The sequence below is a fragment of the Dreissena polymorpha genome, chromosome 9 (genome assembly GCF_020536995.1).
Source record: "Dreissena polymorpha isolate Duluth1 chromosome 9, UMN_Dpol_1.0, whole genome shotgun sequence".
Lineage (NCBI taxonomy): Eukaryota > Metazoa > Mollusca > Bivalvia > Myida > Dreissenidae > Dreissena > Dreissena polymorpha.
In genome coordinates this window covers 61,857,748-61,873,975 of record NC_068363.1, presented here as the reverse complement: position 1 = coordinate 61,873,975, position 16,228 = coordinate 61,857,748, and the positions used below count along the sequence as shown (strand labels likewise).

Sequence of the window (16,228 nt, the reverse complement as noted above, 5' to 3'; positions counted from 1 at the left end):
TTTGTGACGGCAAACATTTACCTTGCGATTTTTGGCGGCAAGATAAGGGGTTACATAACAGTACTTTATATTGATCTGCAAATACTGTTGCATATTATTTGAAATTATTTGAATAAGGATTAAAAACTTCAGAACTTGTGCATGTAATATTTTGCGTATGTACCGAAGTCGATAAATATAACAAAACAGCAACAACAGTAAATTGTTCCTTTCTGCTTCAAGAAAAATTAAGCAATTGTAATAGTATGATGAAAAGTAACAAACAAAACAAGAAAAACAGAGATATACCTTTGACCTGAGCTTCCGAATGAAAAGGTCGTTCAGTCTCGTAAATAGTAATGATAACGTTAATAAAGCAAGAGGATAAATAAACGAGTAGCAAATCAGAAATAACATTTGCTCGAAAAATACCAAGCTTCCTTGATACATATTTTTAATTTTCCGATTGATATATGATGATTTGCAATATTTCTCTTCTTGTTTAATTTATAAATACTTATTTTAGAAAAACTTTTGTTTTTGATAAACTTTTAGATTTTCGTTCAGTCAACTGTTCCTTAAACATTTACTTTAGCAGAAACTTACCCGTATCTTGCTAATAGACTTGGCTCTCGCCGTCGGCGCTCTCGTTTTTCGTATCGGCGGGTATATTTGCCGTTCTGACTTGTCTACGTGTTGGCGCTCGGCAAACTCGCAAGCTCGCCAGAATAATACGGCAGACATCAGCCACAATGTATTTTTACTCACGCATTAAAATGGGTGATTTGCAGGTGAAGATAAACCAATTGACATGAAGTTGGCAAAACGCAAGAAAAGGTTTTTGTGGGGAAGAAGAAGATCTCCACCTCCTCCACCACCACCACCGCCACCACCTGGTAAAGAGTATTTCTACACATGTTCACGCATTGATATTCTTTTGCAATATCATCATCATCATCATCATCATCATCATCATCATCATCATCATCATCATCATCATCATCATCATCATCATCATCATCATCATCATCATCATCATCATCATCATAATCGTTATCGTCATCATCATCATTATCATCATCATCATCATCATCATCATCATCATCATCATCATCATCATCATCATCATCATCATCATCATCATCTTCATCTTCATCTTCATCATCATCACTACTACTACTATTACTACTACTACTACTACTGCTTCTACTACTACTACTACTACTTCTACTTTTACTGCTACTGTTATTACTCCTTCTACTATTACTACTACTACTACTACTACTACTACTACTACTACTACTACTACTACTGCTACTACTACTACTACTACTATTACTACAACTACTACAACTACTACAACTACTACAACTACTGCTACTGCTTCTACTTCTACTTCTACTACTACTACTACTACTACTACTTCTACTACTACTACTACTACTACTACTACTACTACTACTACTACTACTACTACTACTACTACTTCTACTACTACTACTACTACTACTACTACTACTACTACTACTACTACTTCTACTACTACTACTACTCCTTCTCCTAGTACGACTACTGCTACTACTACTACCACCACTACTACTACTTCTACTACTACTACTACTACTACTACTACTACTACTACTACTACTACTACTACTACTACTACTACTACTACTACTACTACTACTACTACTACTACTTCTACTACTACTACTACTACTACTACTTCTACTACTACTTCTACTACTACTACTACTCCTTCTCCTAGTACGACTACTGCTACTACTACTACTACCACAACTAATACTAATAATACTAAAAATAATACTTAACTATAATAAAAATATAAATAAAATAATATAATTTTAATTATTTTTAATTTCCTTCATTTCAGCAAATTGTGGTCAGCCTCCAGTTTTTATGGACGCAACAGCTAGTGCGGCATCAACGCTACAGGGGTCCATAGCGACTTATACGTGCTCCTTTGTGTGCATGTACAGTATCGGTCCGATGACGCTCACCTGTCAATCTAATGGCCAGTGGAGCGGAGAAACATCTGCTTGCTACTGTATGTCTGTTTATGTTTTAATTGTGGCTAATCGTATAGTATTGGTAACACATGTGCGCGTGAAACAAGTGTATTCTTTCTTCATTTGGTTTTATTGTTAATTGCTTTTCTTGCAGATACTTATGCAAACACCTGCCTTTCTTTCTTTATAATTCAGTATGTCCAGGCATAACACAATGTCTGCACAGACGCTGTACCAACCCACACGATGTTTACTGCAATACATGTTATGAGGACAATGCTATATTCAAACGGCAAAATGGAGATACACAATGCTTACGTATGGCTTTTTAATAACAGTTGCTTATTACATGTTTTATTTAATCAATTATCCTTTAACAAGTTTTATATACGTAAATATAAAAGTGTACGGGAACACATTAATGCTGGTTTTGCATAAAACATTCGAGCGGTTATCTCATTCTTTAATCGTGACATTAAATGAAATTGCTTCAACTGACTTATCAACTGTCAACGTCTCGAAAGCTTGTATTTAGTTAAAGACGCTCGCGCTGGTAATATAATTCTTCAACTTTTTCAAATATCATGTTTATTGAACTATCAGGAATGTGCGCATGGAACAACCATTATTGCTGGCCGGGTATTTGCGGTGGTGGATTGGCAGAGAACTGCGTGTGTGCACCTGGTTTCACGAAGAGATATGTAGAAGACGTTAGTGCCGTCAATGCAGGGGAAACATCGTGTCAACTCGACGGCAAAACGTTGCCAGATTTGTTGACATGCAACACAGTAGCAGTGGGAGTTAATGGAGAAAAGAAACGCGCTCTTAGTCCAGGAACATTGACATCGTGTCCCTTTCTTCAGGACATGTACGGAAACTTTCAACCAGTGAAAATAGAAATAGAATTTACCTCAGAATTTACTGTCAATATTTCGTCCTATGCCAGCAGTCGGCCATCTTTTATCAAAGAGGAAAACTTCGGTATCAGCGATACTAGGGTCAAATTAAAACTAAAAGCGATATCAGGTATATCTGAGTGAAGATAACATTTTGGTTTTCGTATCAATGCCTTTATAAATAACATGTTTATTAACTTCATGCGATAGTCGGCGTCGTATTCTGAGTATTCATTTTATACTCCGTTTGACCACTGTGCATGTATATTTGATATGTTTACGATTCAGGGGCATATTCAGAACTGTCAGTGCACCAGTTGTTAACAGACACAACCAGTAGCTCCTCCGTCAAACAGACCAACCATGACCTTATAGATATAACAGTCGCTGATCATAAGTACAATCTTCAGAATGGCGAAGCGTAAGTGAATAAATGTGTGATCCCATAAAGCGAAATTTTAAAAGATGCACAATCTAACCTACAACTGAAACTCTTTGTATTGTTCATATATAACATCAACTTTTTTTGCACTTTACAGATTATGCGTGGAGTTCATATCAAAGGCTGGGGGATACCTAAAGAGCATTGATACAAGAGGGACAGACCATTTAATATCAGACTATGTGCCTTACACGAAAGTAGCACACAGCCGCACACTTTGCTACAGGTATGATAATGCTGCCCCAGAGCACTGCTCACAATTAGGATCGTGCACATCAGAACCACTCAGGCTGCACCAAAGAATAACCCGAATTCCATTAACCAGAGTCGATTTTATTGGTTGGGTTGATCCAATTCCAAACGGGGGAGAAACAACCCAAGCTTCGTCAGTGGAGAGCTTTCAAATAACAGTGAATGAAGTACCGCCATCAAAGGGGCCATTGAAGGTTGACTATAACAAAAACGTTTTGTCACAAAAAGTTGGCTATAACATTCAACACATTGACTTGAATCTGACAGTTACCGCACCACGCTTATACTGTATAACATTGGAAGTAAAAGATGTGGCAGATAATGTGAAACAGGCTAGACGTTTTATGTTAGTTGACGGTACGAGCTATATAGAAACATGGAACGAAAAACCGTTCATATTTAGCACTGCTTCTCCAGCTACACAATTTCAATGGCAAACAAACCATAACAACATATGTCTTACATGGACAGACCACTTTGTCAATATGTTTTATTATAATAATAACCTGTTAAAGGAAATTGAGTCTGATCCACACGGACATATAAGTGGAATTTATGACCAAAATACTGGTTCACTTCCAGTAAGCGGCACTCCGAATGTACACGGAATAATGGCATATTATGTATCCTGGAATAACAGTGATGGTGAAGTTTCTCTAGAACATCCTGTTTCTAATTTTCAAAACCAAAGTTACTGTGTAACACCTGCTATTTCTGATGGCCAGTCATATACGTTTACCATAAGACCAGTTGACATTATGAACAACACAATCAATGAATCTAGAACGTTGCATATTGATAGTACTAATCCACATATCAACAATATATGGTTAACAAAGGACAGGTATAAAATGTTGTACGTGCATAGCGACATCGATTTATCGACAATGACACTATCATTTGAAGCATTAGATCCACATAGTGGACTGCACACGATAGAGTGGCTATTTGGGATCGCCGATACATCAACAGAACTTACAAGAGGTCATACATCTATAGGCCGAACACAAAATGTAAGTATATTTTGATTGAACTCACATGCTGTATATGTATGTATTGCTACTGACCGTATTGCATCCGTGTGCTTTTTATATGATGATAGGTTGATTGATCTTACTTGAACATGTTCACTACCCTTCAACCATACCTAACCTTATTTATTGTCTGTTCGTAGAAAAGTTGTCCACACGATTCCAACATGTGTTACTGTCCAGCCGTGGGTTATTGCGAGGTAAACCTCTATACAATACAACTTAATTCACTTATTGGACTGAACAAACACAATGGGGATCACAACAGGAATTATTACTTTACCTTAACGGTAACAAACCAAGCTATGCTATCGACAACAGAACGCATCGATATACTTGTTGACGATTCGCCTCCAGAAAAAGGCGTGGTCTATGAAGGTACGTTACCATTTTGTGCAATGAACATGTTACTTTTACATATACGTGGATTAAGTATAAATACTAATCACGAGAAATACAATTTTTAGAAATAATTTTTTTTATTCTTGTGGATTTCAGGTCCTGTTGACAGCGTCGATATAGATTACACAAGTGAAGATTCATTCCTTGTACACTGGCATGGATTCATCGACCATGAAAGCGGAATAAAATTTTATAAAATTGGACTTGCACAGCGTTGCTTTAAAACAAACGATTTTTTAAATTCGTCTCATGACGCCCTATATTTCGAATTGCCAAACACTGAAACATCCATTCGATTGTTCGCAAATTTCACTGGTAAAAGATTTGTTACTGTAGTTGCAATCAACAATGCTATCGAAGCCTCCGAGCCAGCATGTTCCGATGGCATCACGAGAGATTTGACCCCACCGCAAATAAGAAACGTGACATTACAACATGCGACATGGTCTGAAACGATTACATGCATAAATGGCATGCCCTACTTACTGACGGCACATATGGATAAACAACCGTTTTTTAACAACACTGCTTGTTCGAGTATCTGTACAACAAATTCAACGATATCACCCATTGCAGATTATCTTCAAACGAAGTTAGCCGCAAGCACTAATTCAGACACAGCGGAATTTCTTTGTAAAACACTTAACCTATACACAGACCAAACTGTGATTTTTCTTCCTAATGATTACATCTTTATGCAGTGGGATATTGAGAACGGAAACAGCCAGATAGAAGACTTTTATGTTGGATTTGGAAGCGATCCAACTGAAAGAGAATATCCCAATATATTAGATTACAAGTCATCTGACAGGAAACTGAATTTTAGACATCAACATGAGGCAATAGGATCCACTGAACTATTTTACATTTTCATTAAAGCAGTGAATAAAGCCGGTATTACCAGTGTAGCAACACTTGGACCCATTCTAATCGATATGACACCTCCATTGTGGCGAAGCATTCCGAACGTATCGATAGATGGGGAGAAGGTTGTATTTGGTTGGGAAGCAGGCACATTCTTTGATGAAGAACAGACGGGACCAATCAATCAGATAGTATTTCAGTTCCGTAAGTGAACGTTCATATTATTGTTTTCGTTGAAATGTAAACATATCAGTTAATTTCAAATGTTCAAGATGTTTATATAAAGTTATCTTGAAAATTTGAAATAAACTGATATATTTCCAAATCTTTTTGAATATTGTATATGTTAATGCGATGATTATAGCAATATTTGCATGGAAACAATACTTTATCTTTGTAATATTTGCTTAATACATTTAAAATATAGCAGAGTCGTTAAGGCGATGAAGTAACTGAATTGTATAAATAAAGTGAAACTGTTTAAAAGTTTGTCTTTATGAATGCTAACCTCGGTGTTTCACCGAGTATCTATCAATTCAACTTTTCAGTGTATGTGTGAAAAATATAACTATATATGTTTTTTTTTACATGAACATGAGTTTTTACAATTATATTCAAGTTTATTTTCTTAGAATATTAAATATGAAGTAAACTCCAATTGGCTATGAAGGTTAATTTTAAATAGTATAAAGAGTATATTCTACAGGAAAATGGAAATCATATAAAAGTCTATTTTTTCTTTTGTATAAATAGTCCATGGCGAGAACGCTGTCAGTCCACTCCTGGAATGGCGATTGGAAACTTCTGAACCTTGCCCTCCCTTCTCTGGCGGATGTATCAAATATCCAATTACAAATCTTCATTACCAAGACGTCGGCTATGAGTTGCCATTTTACCTGATGGTGCATGTCTACAATAATGCTGGTCATTCTGCGACTGCTATGACATCGGAATTCATTGTGCCCTCAATATATCCGCCTGGGCATGGCATTATCGTAGATCTTGATCCAGAAAATGCAGATGTGTTTTCAGATGACGTTGATATTCACTTCACTGAAAATGTCATGTGTGCCAGTTGGACCGGCTTTTCACATACTGAACATGTTTCGTTTGAAGCAGGCATAGGAACAATTGGGGAGTCTGACAATATTTTAGCTTTCGGTAACGTTCAAAAAGGCACAAACATGTATTGCCTTAATTCAAAGTCAATTAAAGCAAACTCACACCTTGTGTTTTTGGTAAGGGTTAACGGTACAGGGGGTTCCAATATAGCGGTATCAAACGGTTTAAGAATCTACAATAAGGATATTCTACAGAAGACAATGAAAATTCGTGTTGGTCGTGATTGTTTCCATTTTCAACCGGTTATTATGACGGTTTACTTGATAGTGGCGATCAGTGTTATTTTTTAACACCTTTTACTGAGAATCCGTATCTTAATGTTACTTTTGTGAATGCTACAAAATCTTCACTGCGTTTAAAAATCAACCAATGTCCACGTGATGATATAATTCAAATGACGAATCGAATTGATTTGAGTTGGAAAATAGACAGTATTGATAGCGACTCACGGCTTCAGTATTCTGTGGCAATTGCGGAAGTCCCAAATGTCAACCTTAAAGTACTGAATCCTATAATGCCATTCCAGACGCCCGTGTGGACAATGAGCACAACACTACATAATGTTGAAATCAAAGAGCAAAAAGAATATGTTGCCTGTGTAAAAGTGTGCTCAAACAGCAGATGTCTTGATTTTATTCAGTCCAAACCTTTTACTGTTGAACTTTCTGTGCCGCATGCTATGGGCCTCAGTGCTGTGTTGAAAACGAATGAGATATATGGCTGCCTAGAATTGAAAGTATCCTGGGATCTCATGAACGATGATTTCAAACCAGCATTTTATCAATGGACATTAAGTCGTGATGAAGAAGGAAATGACCAATTACTAAAATGGGAAAATGTAATCGCTAATGCATCAAACAACAAGGTATGTAGCTTAAATCCCAAACACCAAATAATGTTTAAATAAATATTAAAAAAGCTTTCCTGATTGATATCGTAATTTTTATATGCATTAACAATACCACAATAATGACGACAATTAGTTCTAAATTTCATTTTAGGTTAAACGTTGCGTCAGTCTGCCAATTCACGGGCATGCCATGTCATTCTTGTGTGTTCGCACATTTTCTCTGACTGGACATTCAAGCATTTGTGCGTTAAGGCCATGAACCAGGATCTAGGCGCGTACTCGCTAACCGCCGTCTATGATTTCGATGCTTCGGACTCAAGTTGGTATGATGCAAAAAATGTAAGTGGTTCTTTTAAAGAAACGAATGAGATTATATGTTTTTTATGAATATAAGTATTCTATAACAGCAAAGAAATCAGCTTTTTCATCTATACTGAGCGATTGTAATAACTTCCTGACATGAAATGCTCGTTAATTAATATTGCGTATCGGAACATGACACTTTCTCATAATTACAGACATGTACTTTTCTTGAAAATAATTTTATCAACGTTTTGCATATTTTCACGTCAGGACGATAACCCTCAAATTTAACCGCCGCACACATCACAATAACGTTTTATGCTGTTATTTAATCAGTGTGTCTGTCTTGTTAACTTAATGTAAACAAAAATAACATTGCATGTTCTAATAATCGAAATTACATGTATACAGAAGTACTTCATTCATGACCACCATTTATTTGAGTTTTTATCACATAACCATGACGTGTTATGTTCGTCCTAACCATTGATACAGCTATCAATAGTAGCTATTTGCAAGTCAGAATGTGTTATGTACCTAAGGGCTTTTTATACGAAGATATACCGAATATTTTTTATTTGAAAAAAAGTGCCACTCGTTTGTTCCATTTTGTTAATTGCATCGCATACTTAACTTTTTATATAGTGTTTCCGATTAACAGACACCTTAATAAAAATGATTGTCTAATTATTCTTTAAGTGTATGTTATATCTGTATGCAGCAGTAAATCAACGTGATGGTCCGTAATATATCATAATAAATATATTGTTGAGTAGGTGTGAGACTTTCCTTTCTTAAGTCCTTGAGTTGTTAAATCTGACATAATGCCATATTGTACATTAATTATCAAACAGTATTCACCACATTATGTGAAAACACACTATTAAACGTAATACCTGATTTAATTGAAGACACTATTTTTATCCGTTTCCTTGACAGCTCTTGGAAAGTTTGGATATTGGAAAGCACTACAGTTTTCTTCACAATGCAGAACTCGATTTCGGCTTCGCGAATTCATCCATCGCTGGCGCCATGCTTTACGCTTCTAATCGAAATGTCACCTGGTACCTTATGACCGTACGACGTGTTCCAAGCGTGTGTGATACTTACAGCTATTGTCATGCCTTCTTCACAACCAATACTGGATTTGTTGAATTCAAGCATAATGACATCAATATGAATACATTCTACTATATATGTGCTCAGTCTGATGATATTGCAATCCAGAGAGAATTCTCCGAAGAATATTTGGCAGAAATATCCTCATGTAGCAATGGTTTTATACTTGATGATGCACCGCCCTCGAAGGGAGAGATACAAATAAACCATCACAATCGTTACATCACAAACCCTCGCAATATCGTCGTTACGTGGAATGGTTTTGATGATAATGTTGATGCGAGCGTGTTAGGCTATCAAGGAAAACTGAAGAATTATTACATTGCAATAGGTATTTGTATTACGTTCTTTTCATCATTGAAACAATGTTTGAGATTAAACAAAATATTTTAAAGGAAATGTTAAAAATTAGCAAATCCGTTATACCGTAATATGTTCCATTTTTTTCGCCATGCAGGTACAAGACCAGGTTCAGACGATATTGCAAGCAGCACGAAGCCGGGATATGAATCGTTAGCTGTCCTTAGACTCCCAGAATGGACTGAAGGAAGTATGGTGTATGCGACAGTCACAGGTAAATGTACATTTTTAACATCGAGTACAAAAGCAACTCGCCAGCATCACCTGACATTGACCTTTATGCACGAATATATTCAAGTACGGTTATTCTACGTTCTATCAATTACAATGAGCGCCTAGATTGAAATCGTGACCTTCATCGTAAATTGATCATGGCGTTCTTATAAGATCCTATCGGGTATTTTCAGATCTTTAATCGTGTTAGTTTCTTAAATGTTGTAAAGGTTCAAACCATGATTAATTCGATCAACTGCGAACAATTGTAAATCGGGATCATCGTATCAAAATGTCTTGTTTCTTTAAATAGCGCGGTCTATTCTAGCTATGCGTACTTTCACATCGTGATCATCGCAGTCGATCTGATGCAAAGAAAAAACAACGTCACGCTCTGTTACAATCTTTTCCGAACTTAAGCAAACGTGAGGTCGAATTGCAATCGGGCTGCATTTATATCGTTCGGATCAGTTTTGCCTCTCACCGTGAAAGCTGTTGATTAAATATAGAAATACATCGCAAACATAGTCGTAAAGGAGCACATAGATTATTGCTACATTAAGGTTAATGCATAACCGTGTACAAGAATATAATATTACAGGGAATTCGGTCGTGGTGATCGTGTCGAATCGAGACCTAATCCTGGAATATATCGAATCAGTCCAATCGGGTCGTATGTTATCGTATCTGAACTGGATACCAGACTTTTCAGATTATGGCACCAGTAAAAGTCAAATCGCGAACAGATTGTAATCGAGATCAAAGCAGAATATCGTAATCTACGGGCAACTATCATATGTTAGCTTAGCCTCAGCACTTAAAAAAATACTACTGTATCAATACAGTTTTGCCAATCGTGTCGCTAATTTCGAATGGCACAACACTGGGAACGTAGCATGATAATGAAACCAATTCTTTTCGAATTAGAATCTTGTTAAATTAAGTTTGCCATTTCATTTGAGAAACAAGTGCGTAAACACAAACGAGTGTGAATATAGGACATTATACATACGTACAGTGTATACTGGTACATTTCATAAACAACTTTTGTTTCTTCGTTTACAATTAACTTCTCCTACTACTCGTGTGCCTCGTTTGTTCCCTACTTTTGCTTCTTCAATTACATCGACGACATTACCTTATCACTTATAAAACGTCTTCAGCTACACGCACATGTTTTTGTAAACTCCGACAGGTACAGACTATGCCGGCTTCTCCACTGTGAGTGAATCTTTGAAGCTGACTATTGATACAACGCCCCCAATAAATGGACGTGCTATCATTCTGGATAACTTGCATTCAAGCGTCTATGTTGGCACGATGTTTATTACTATCCGCTTCGACAGTTTCTATGATCCCGAAAGTGGTATAGGTTATTTTCAAGTTGGCCTTGGTTCGAAAGAAGGATTCACGGATATAATACCTCTGACAAAGGTATATGAAAACACGGTGGAATGGAACCTTGACGATTATGATTTACACAACGGACATAAGATCTTCTTGACTACACTGGTATGTATAACCAAAACCTTTAAAAATATTCATGATACACTCTGTATGTGTTATTGTTTTGAGTTTTGTTCAGTTTTCCTGCTCATATAAAACTGCTTATAACTGTTGTTATTATTGTTGCCTGGAATATGCCATTTGAGTACTGTGTTTATTGATTTTTTTAAGTGTGTTGTTTAACGCTAAATAGTGGTTATTTGTATTAGTTTTTTTAAGTCTAAAAAAAGTTCATCATATCGTGGTACAAAAACTGAAATATGCCCTTTACAAACAACAATCACATAATAAACATTATTTTGCCACGAAAATTCAGTAAGGAATAAACAGTTGATTGCCTTCTTAATTGTAATGTGCTGTCGTTTGTTGTTGTTGAGGCTGTGAACCGAGCTGGCCTTGTTTCAACACCAGTTAACCAGTTACTGATTATTGACCAGACGCCACCGACGAATGGACATGTGCTTGATGGCCTAAGTAAAGTAAAGGTATTTGGTAGTTTAGGGTTATGTAAATAAAATTACGTTTTTCGTATCAAATATCGAGAATAATTGGTTCTTTTCGGAAAAAATCTTATACCATGACCTAAAATTGATAATTGTTTCTTACACCATGGTGTCGTGGCCGGCATCAGAATTTTGTTTTAATTTTAATCTTCTTAGTTTTTCTAGTCGACATGAAGCACACATATACAAGGACAGTGAGTAAAAATCGCAATGTTAAAATGTATTATTTTACCTCTTTACATAAAGCATGTTAATCACACTTAACTATTGATTATATGAAATGGCAGTTTTGATATATGTATTGTGTATTCTTTGCTAATGATAAATTAAAAACACATTTAAGAAATAATTTTTAAGGATTCGGATTATCAACAAGACGTGACCGTTATAAGTGCAAACTGGAAAGACTTCTATGACTCGGAAAGTGGACTCGCATTTTACAGAGTGGGCCTTGGAACAGTACCTTATGATGACAACGAAAGAATCATGACTCATGTTGAACTTACGACAGGTGAGGTTCTTCATAGCTCATGTTTATTTTCATTCGTCGTGCTTTCACAATTACAATGCCTACCTTCTGCCGAATCATTCTAGTATGTGAGAGGGGGTTTAACTTCGTCAACTAGAGAACACGCCAAAACGAACTCCCTGCAACACGCCAAAACCAAATGGTAACAATTAGCCATCGTAAACAAATGATGTCATGAATATTTTGTTTGTTTGCAGAAGTATCTTGGAAAGCCAAGTTTGTGGCTGGCAAAACATATTTTGTTACGGTTGAAGCTTGTAACAATGTAAACCTATGCACAATTAGAACATCTGATGGTATCACGTTGGACAATTCTCCACCCACAACAGGCGTGGTTTACGTTGGCGTGGAAGGTAACAACAGATACGTTGGCCAAATGTAAGTTAAACGTAAGTTATTTTTGTATGCACAATTAATTAAACAAAATATAAATTAACTTTATTTCCTTTGTGTTATTGTGCTTGGTTTAAAACGTTTGAGTTGCGATTTTTAAATATTTATCTGATTTTTAATACATAATCCATATGATTAAGAAATCAGTATTTGTATTTATTTTGTCTATAATTGCAAGGATCTTTGAATGGTTTGAAATCACATTTAAATAACTAGATTTCTAAATTGCACACATACTAGTAGTGTAAGTTTGTTTTCCTAGTTCGTCGATTAATATACGATGGCATGGTTTTGGGGATCCAAAATCGGACATTGCTCATTTTGAAGTCTGCATTTCATCGGAAACCGGACACTGTGATATTGTTGAACGATTCAATGCACTTCTTCATTCGAGTGTTTTGAAGACCAATATTACCCTTCCTGTGAACACTCCTCTTGTTACAACTGTCATTGCAATAAACAATGCTGGATTGAACGCTTCAAAAGATTCAGACTCATGGTTTGTTGACGATACGCCGCCATACATTACCTTACTTCCAAAATTTATTTTGGATTACAACGCCGTGCAAGCCAAAAGCGGTCAATGGGAAAAGTCAATTATTCGCTTGGAATGGATGTTTGATGATGACGAAAGTCCAGTGGTTCGGCATGAAATTGCCTTAAAAACACACCACGAGGGCCACACACCTATGGAGCATCTTGTGTTAGGTTCTGAACGGCAAGTAACAATTGCTTTGGATGGAAACAATTGGCTACACGATGGAGATTCGTATTATGCAATTGTGACAGGCTGCAATGCTGCAGGACATTGCTCCTCAAGCCGCACTCCCGACCTCCTTGTAGATTCAACACCACCGCATTTGGGTGGGTTTAAGGCTCCGATGACTTGGAAAAAATTCCGCGATAATAGGGGAATTACCATAACAAATGTTTCTTTAACGTGGTATGGTTTTTATGACCAGGAATCAGATATTGAGGTGTATTATATAACAATGTCCAGAAAATACAGCGGCCAAGAACTTTCAAATGGCGTCGTTACTATCCAAAATGATGGACATGGCAGAGAAATTCAAACATCGATTTTCCTAACAGAACAATTGCTACCGAATGAAAAAATAATCTTCTCGCTATGGGCTCAAAATAATGTTGGCTTGAATAGTTCCGTTGCTAGAGTTTCTGTGAACGTACTGCAGAGTTCCTCTTCTCATGAATTTGAAAACGACTGGGGGCCATTAGAAATAGAAAAACATTCATGCGTTGTGCATTTCTGCAACAATGATTGCACATGCGCAATAGTTGGAAGACCATGCGTAGATTCGAATACAATTTTAGAATGCATGGATATATCAAACACTGAAGCGCTGTTAGATGATCGGCCGACATTCACTGTTTCTGCTGGTCTGAAACATCAGAGTCTTAGTATATCCGCTTCATCCGCTTGTCTTGCCGGGCATTGGGCTCTAAACAAAAGCGGAAAATTGAATAATACCGTCGAAAGATTTGAATGGAGTATTGGAATGTACGAACATGTTGTTGGCGAGGGGTTATTCGACGTACAATCTGAAACTCCATGGCATGACATAGGACTACGATGGGAATTCGTTCACTGCCTTCCAATAAATAAATCGTTCTTGCACGATGAGAAGTATGTAGTGTATTTAAAGGTCTGGTATGGGCCGACCACTTTCGCAGTTTTTAGCTCGTCTCCAGTTATAATTGATCTTACCCCTCCAATCATAAACCGTGGGAAATTCATCATGGAAGGGGCATCATGTATAAAGGATGAGGACTTTCTACAGTGGACTGATAATATTACTATATGTTGGAAAGGAGTATTTAGCGACTTGCAAAGCGGCATTCATCATTACAGTATCAGCGTTGGAACTGCACCAGAAAGTAAGATATACTGCAAGTGAATTGTGTAATAATTTATAAATATGCGCGGATAAAATGTCCCATTAATAATGTAATAATCAAAATTATAGTTGGTCCAATAAGAATTTTCACTTGCTCGGTGTACTGTTTTGCAGGAGACGACACATACAGTATACGGGATGTGGGTCTGGCTACGAATATAACTTTAAAGGACATACTTCTGCAGCATGGAACTCGATATTTTGTAACGGTTTATGCTGTGAATAATGTTGGTCTACATCTTGTGAAAAGTTCCGATGGATTTATTGTAGACAAAGATAAACCCCAGAAAGGGATAGTTTTTAACAGTATGAACCATAATAATTTAGAGTTTCAAAGTTCATCAAATACTTTCATGTTTTCATGGCACGGATTTCAAGATCACTTTTCTGGAATACAGCGTTATTTAGTTGCATTTTCAGAGAGTAATTCTCTTAAAGAGCCTGATTTACGATATACAGATGTAGGACTCCAAACGCAACATACATTTAGCAACCTGACTCTTCATAATGGCAAAAGTTACATTGGAATCGTTAAAGCAGAAGACGCTGCTGGGCATCAGAGTGAGTTTGTGACGTCTCCAAAAATGACTATTGACACATCGCCACCAACAGGTTACGAGTGTGAGTCTACCGAGCGCCTTGAAGACAAGTGGACAATCTCACACACGAATGGGATACAATCAATGTCTGTACAGCATAATTTGTTTGAAGGGAAATTATATTATATTCAAGGAAACATTACAGGCATTCAAAACGAAATATACACTTTCATCTACATAAATACTAGTGTGCGGCATGTTCCTTTAGGTAGACGTATTGACAGCATGAACGAAATTATCTACTCGTTTATATCACCCGCAACCGGCCAATCAAGCATCACAATTGATTTGAGCAAAAACATATCTAGCAATCCATTCAGAAACATGGCTATTATGGTATGCAAAAAATTGACCATATCTGACACCGCGGAATTGGTTGCACGCCAAATCGACCCGTTTGCTGTAGCTGTATTTTGGAATATCGATGACCAAGAAAGCAATCTGAAAATGGTAATTAAGTATTTTATGTATATTTTGTTGCGTTAAAGTTACCTTCTTGTTTCGTACAATAAATACATCTCATGTAATCGTTCGACAAGTAAATTTTTCTGTATAAACAAATTGAATGTATAAATTAAAACATTCCAGATTAAACTCGGTGCAGGAACAACAGAGGGTGGCTTAGAGCTCCAGCCATTTATGGCCGTTCACACAAGGAAAAACAACTTCTTGATCCGTACATCATTCAGGCATAATACACCTCTATTTATTACTATGGTAGCTGAAAATCACGCAGGCCTTACCAGTGTTTTCCGGCTGAGTTCTCCAACAGTTATCGATCAAACGTCACCTATCGTTACTTCGTTAGAGACACGCATTATTGTAGAGGAAACAAATGTTCCGGAAACACATGACCATGTCCGGATTAGCACAGTGTGGAAAGTAGAAGACCTTGAATCGGACGTAAAGTTCTGCACAT

The 16,228-nt window shown here is 36.7% G+C and overlaps 1 protein-coding gene across 1 annotated transcript in view; it reads left to right on the top strand.

Moving 5' to 3' along the window:
• The window catches only part of LOC127846425 (uncharacterized), a 105,258-nt gene that overhangs the window by 11,846 nt on the left and 77,184 nt on the right, over positions 1-16,228 (top strand). Inside the window, exons 3-9 of the mRNA XM_052377650.1 lie at positions 771-875; positions 1,874-2,047; positions 2,205-2,327; positions 2,613-3,035; positions 3,194-3,326; positions 3,445-4,612; positions 4,774-5,008. Of these exons, the coding sequence (XP_052233610.1) occupies positions 771-875; positions 1,874-2,047; positions 2,205-2,327; positions 2,613-3,035; positions 3,194-3,326; positions 3,445-4,612; positions 4,774-5,008 (2,361 nt within the window). The remainder of the gene's footprint in view (positions 1-770; positions 876-1,873; positions 2,048-2,204; positions 2,328-2,612; positions 3,036-3,193; positions 3,327-3,444; positions 4,613-4,773; positions 5,009-16,228) is intronic.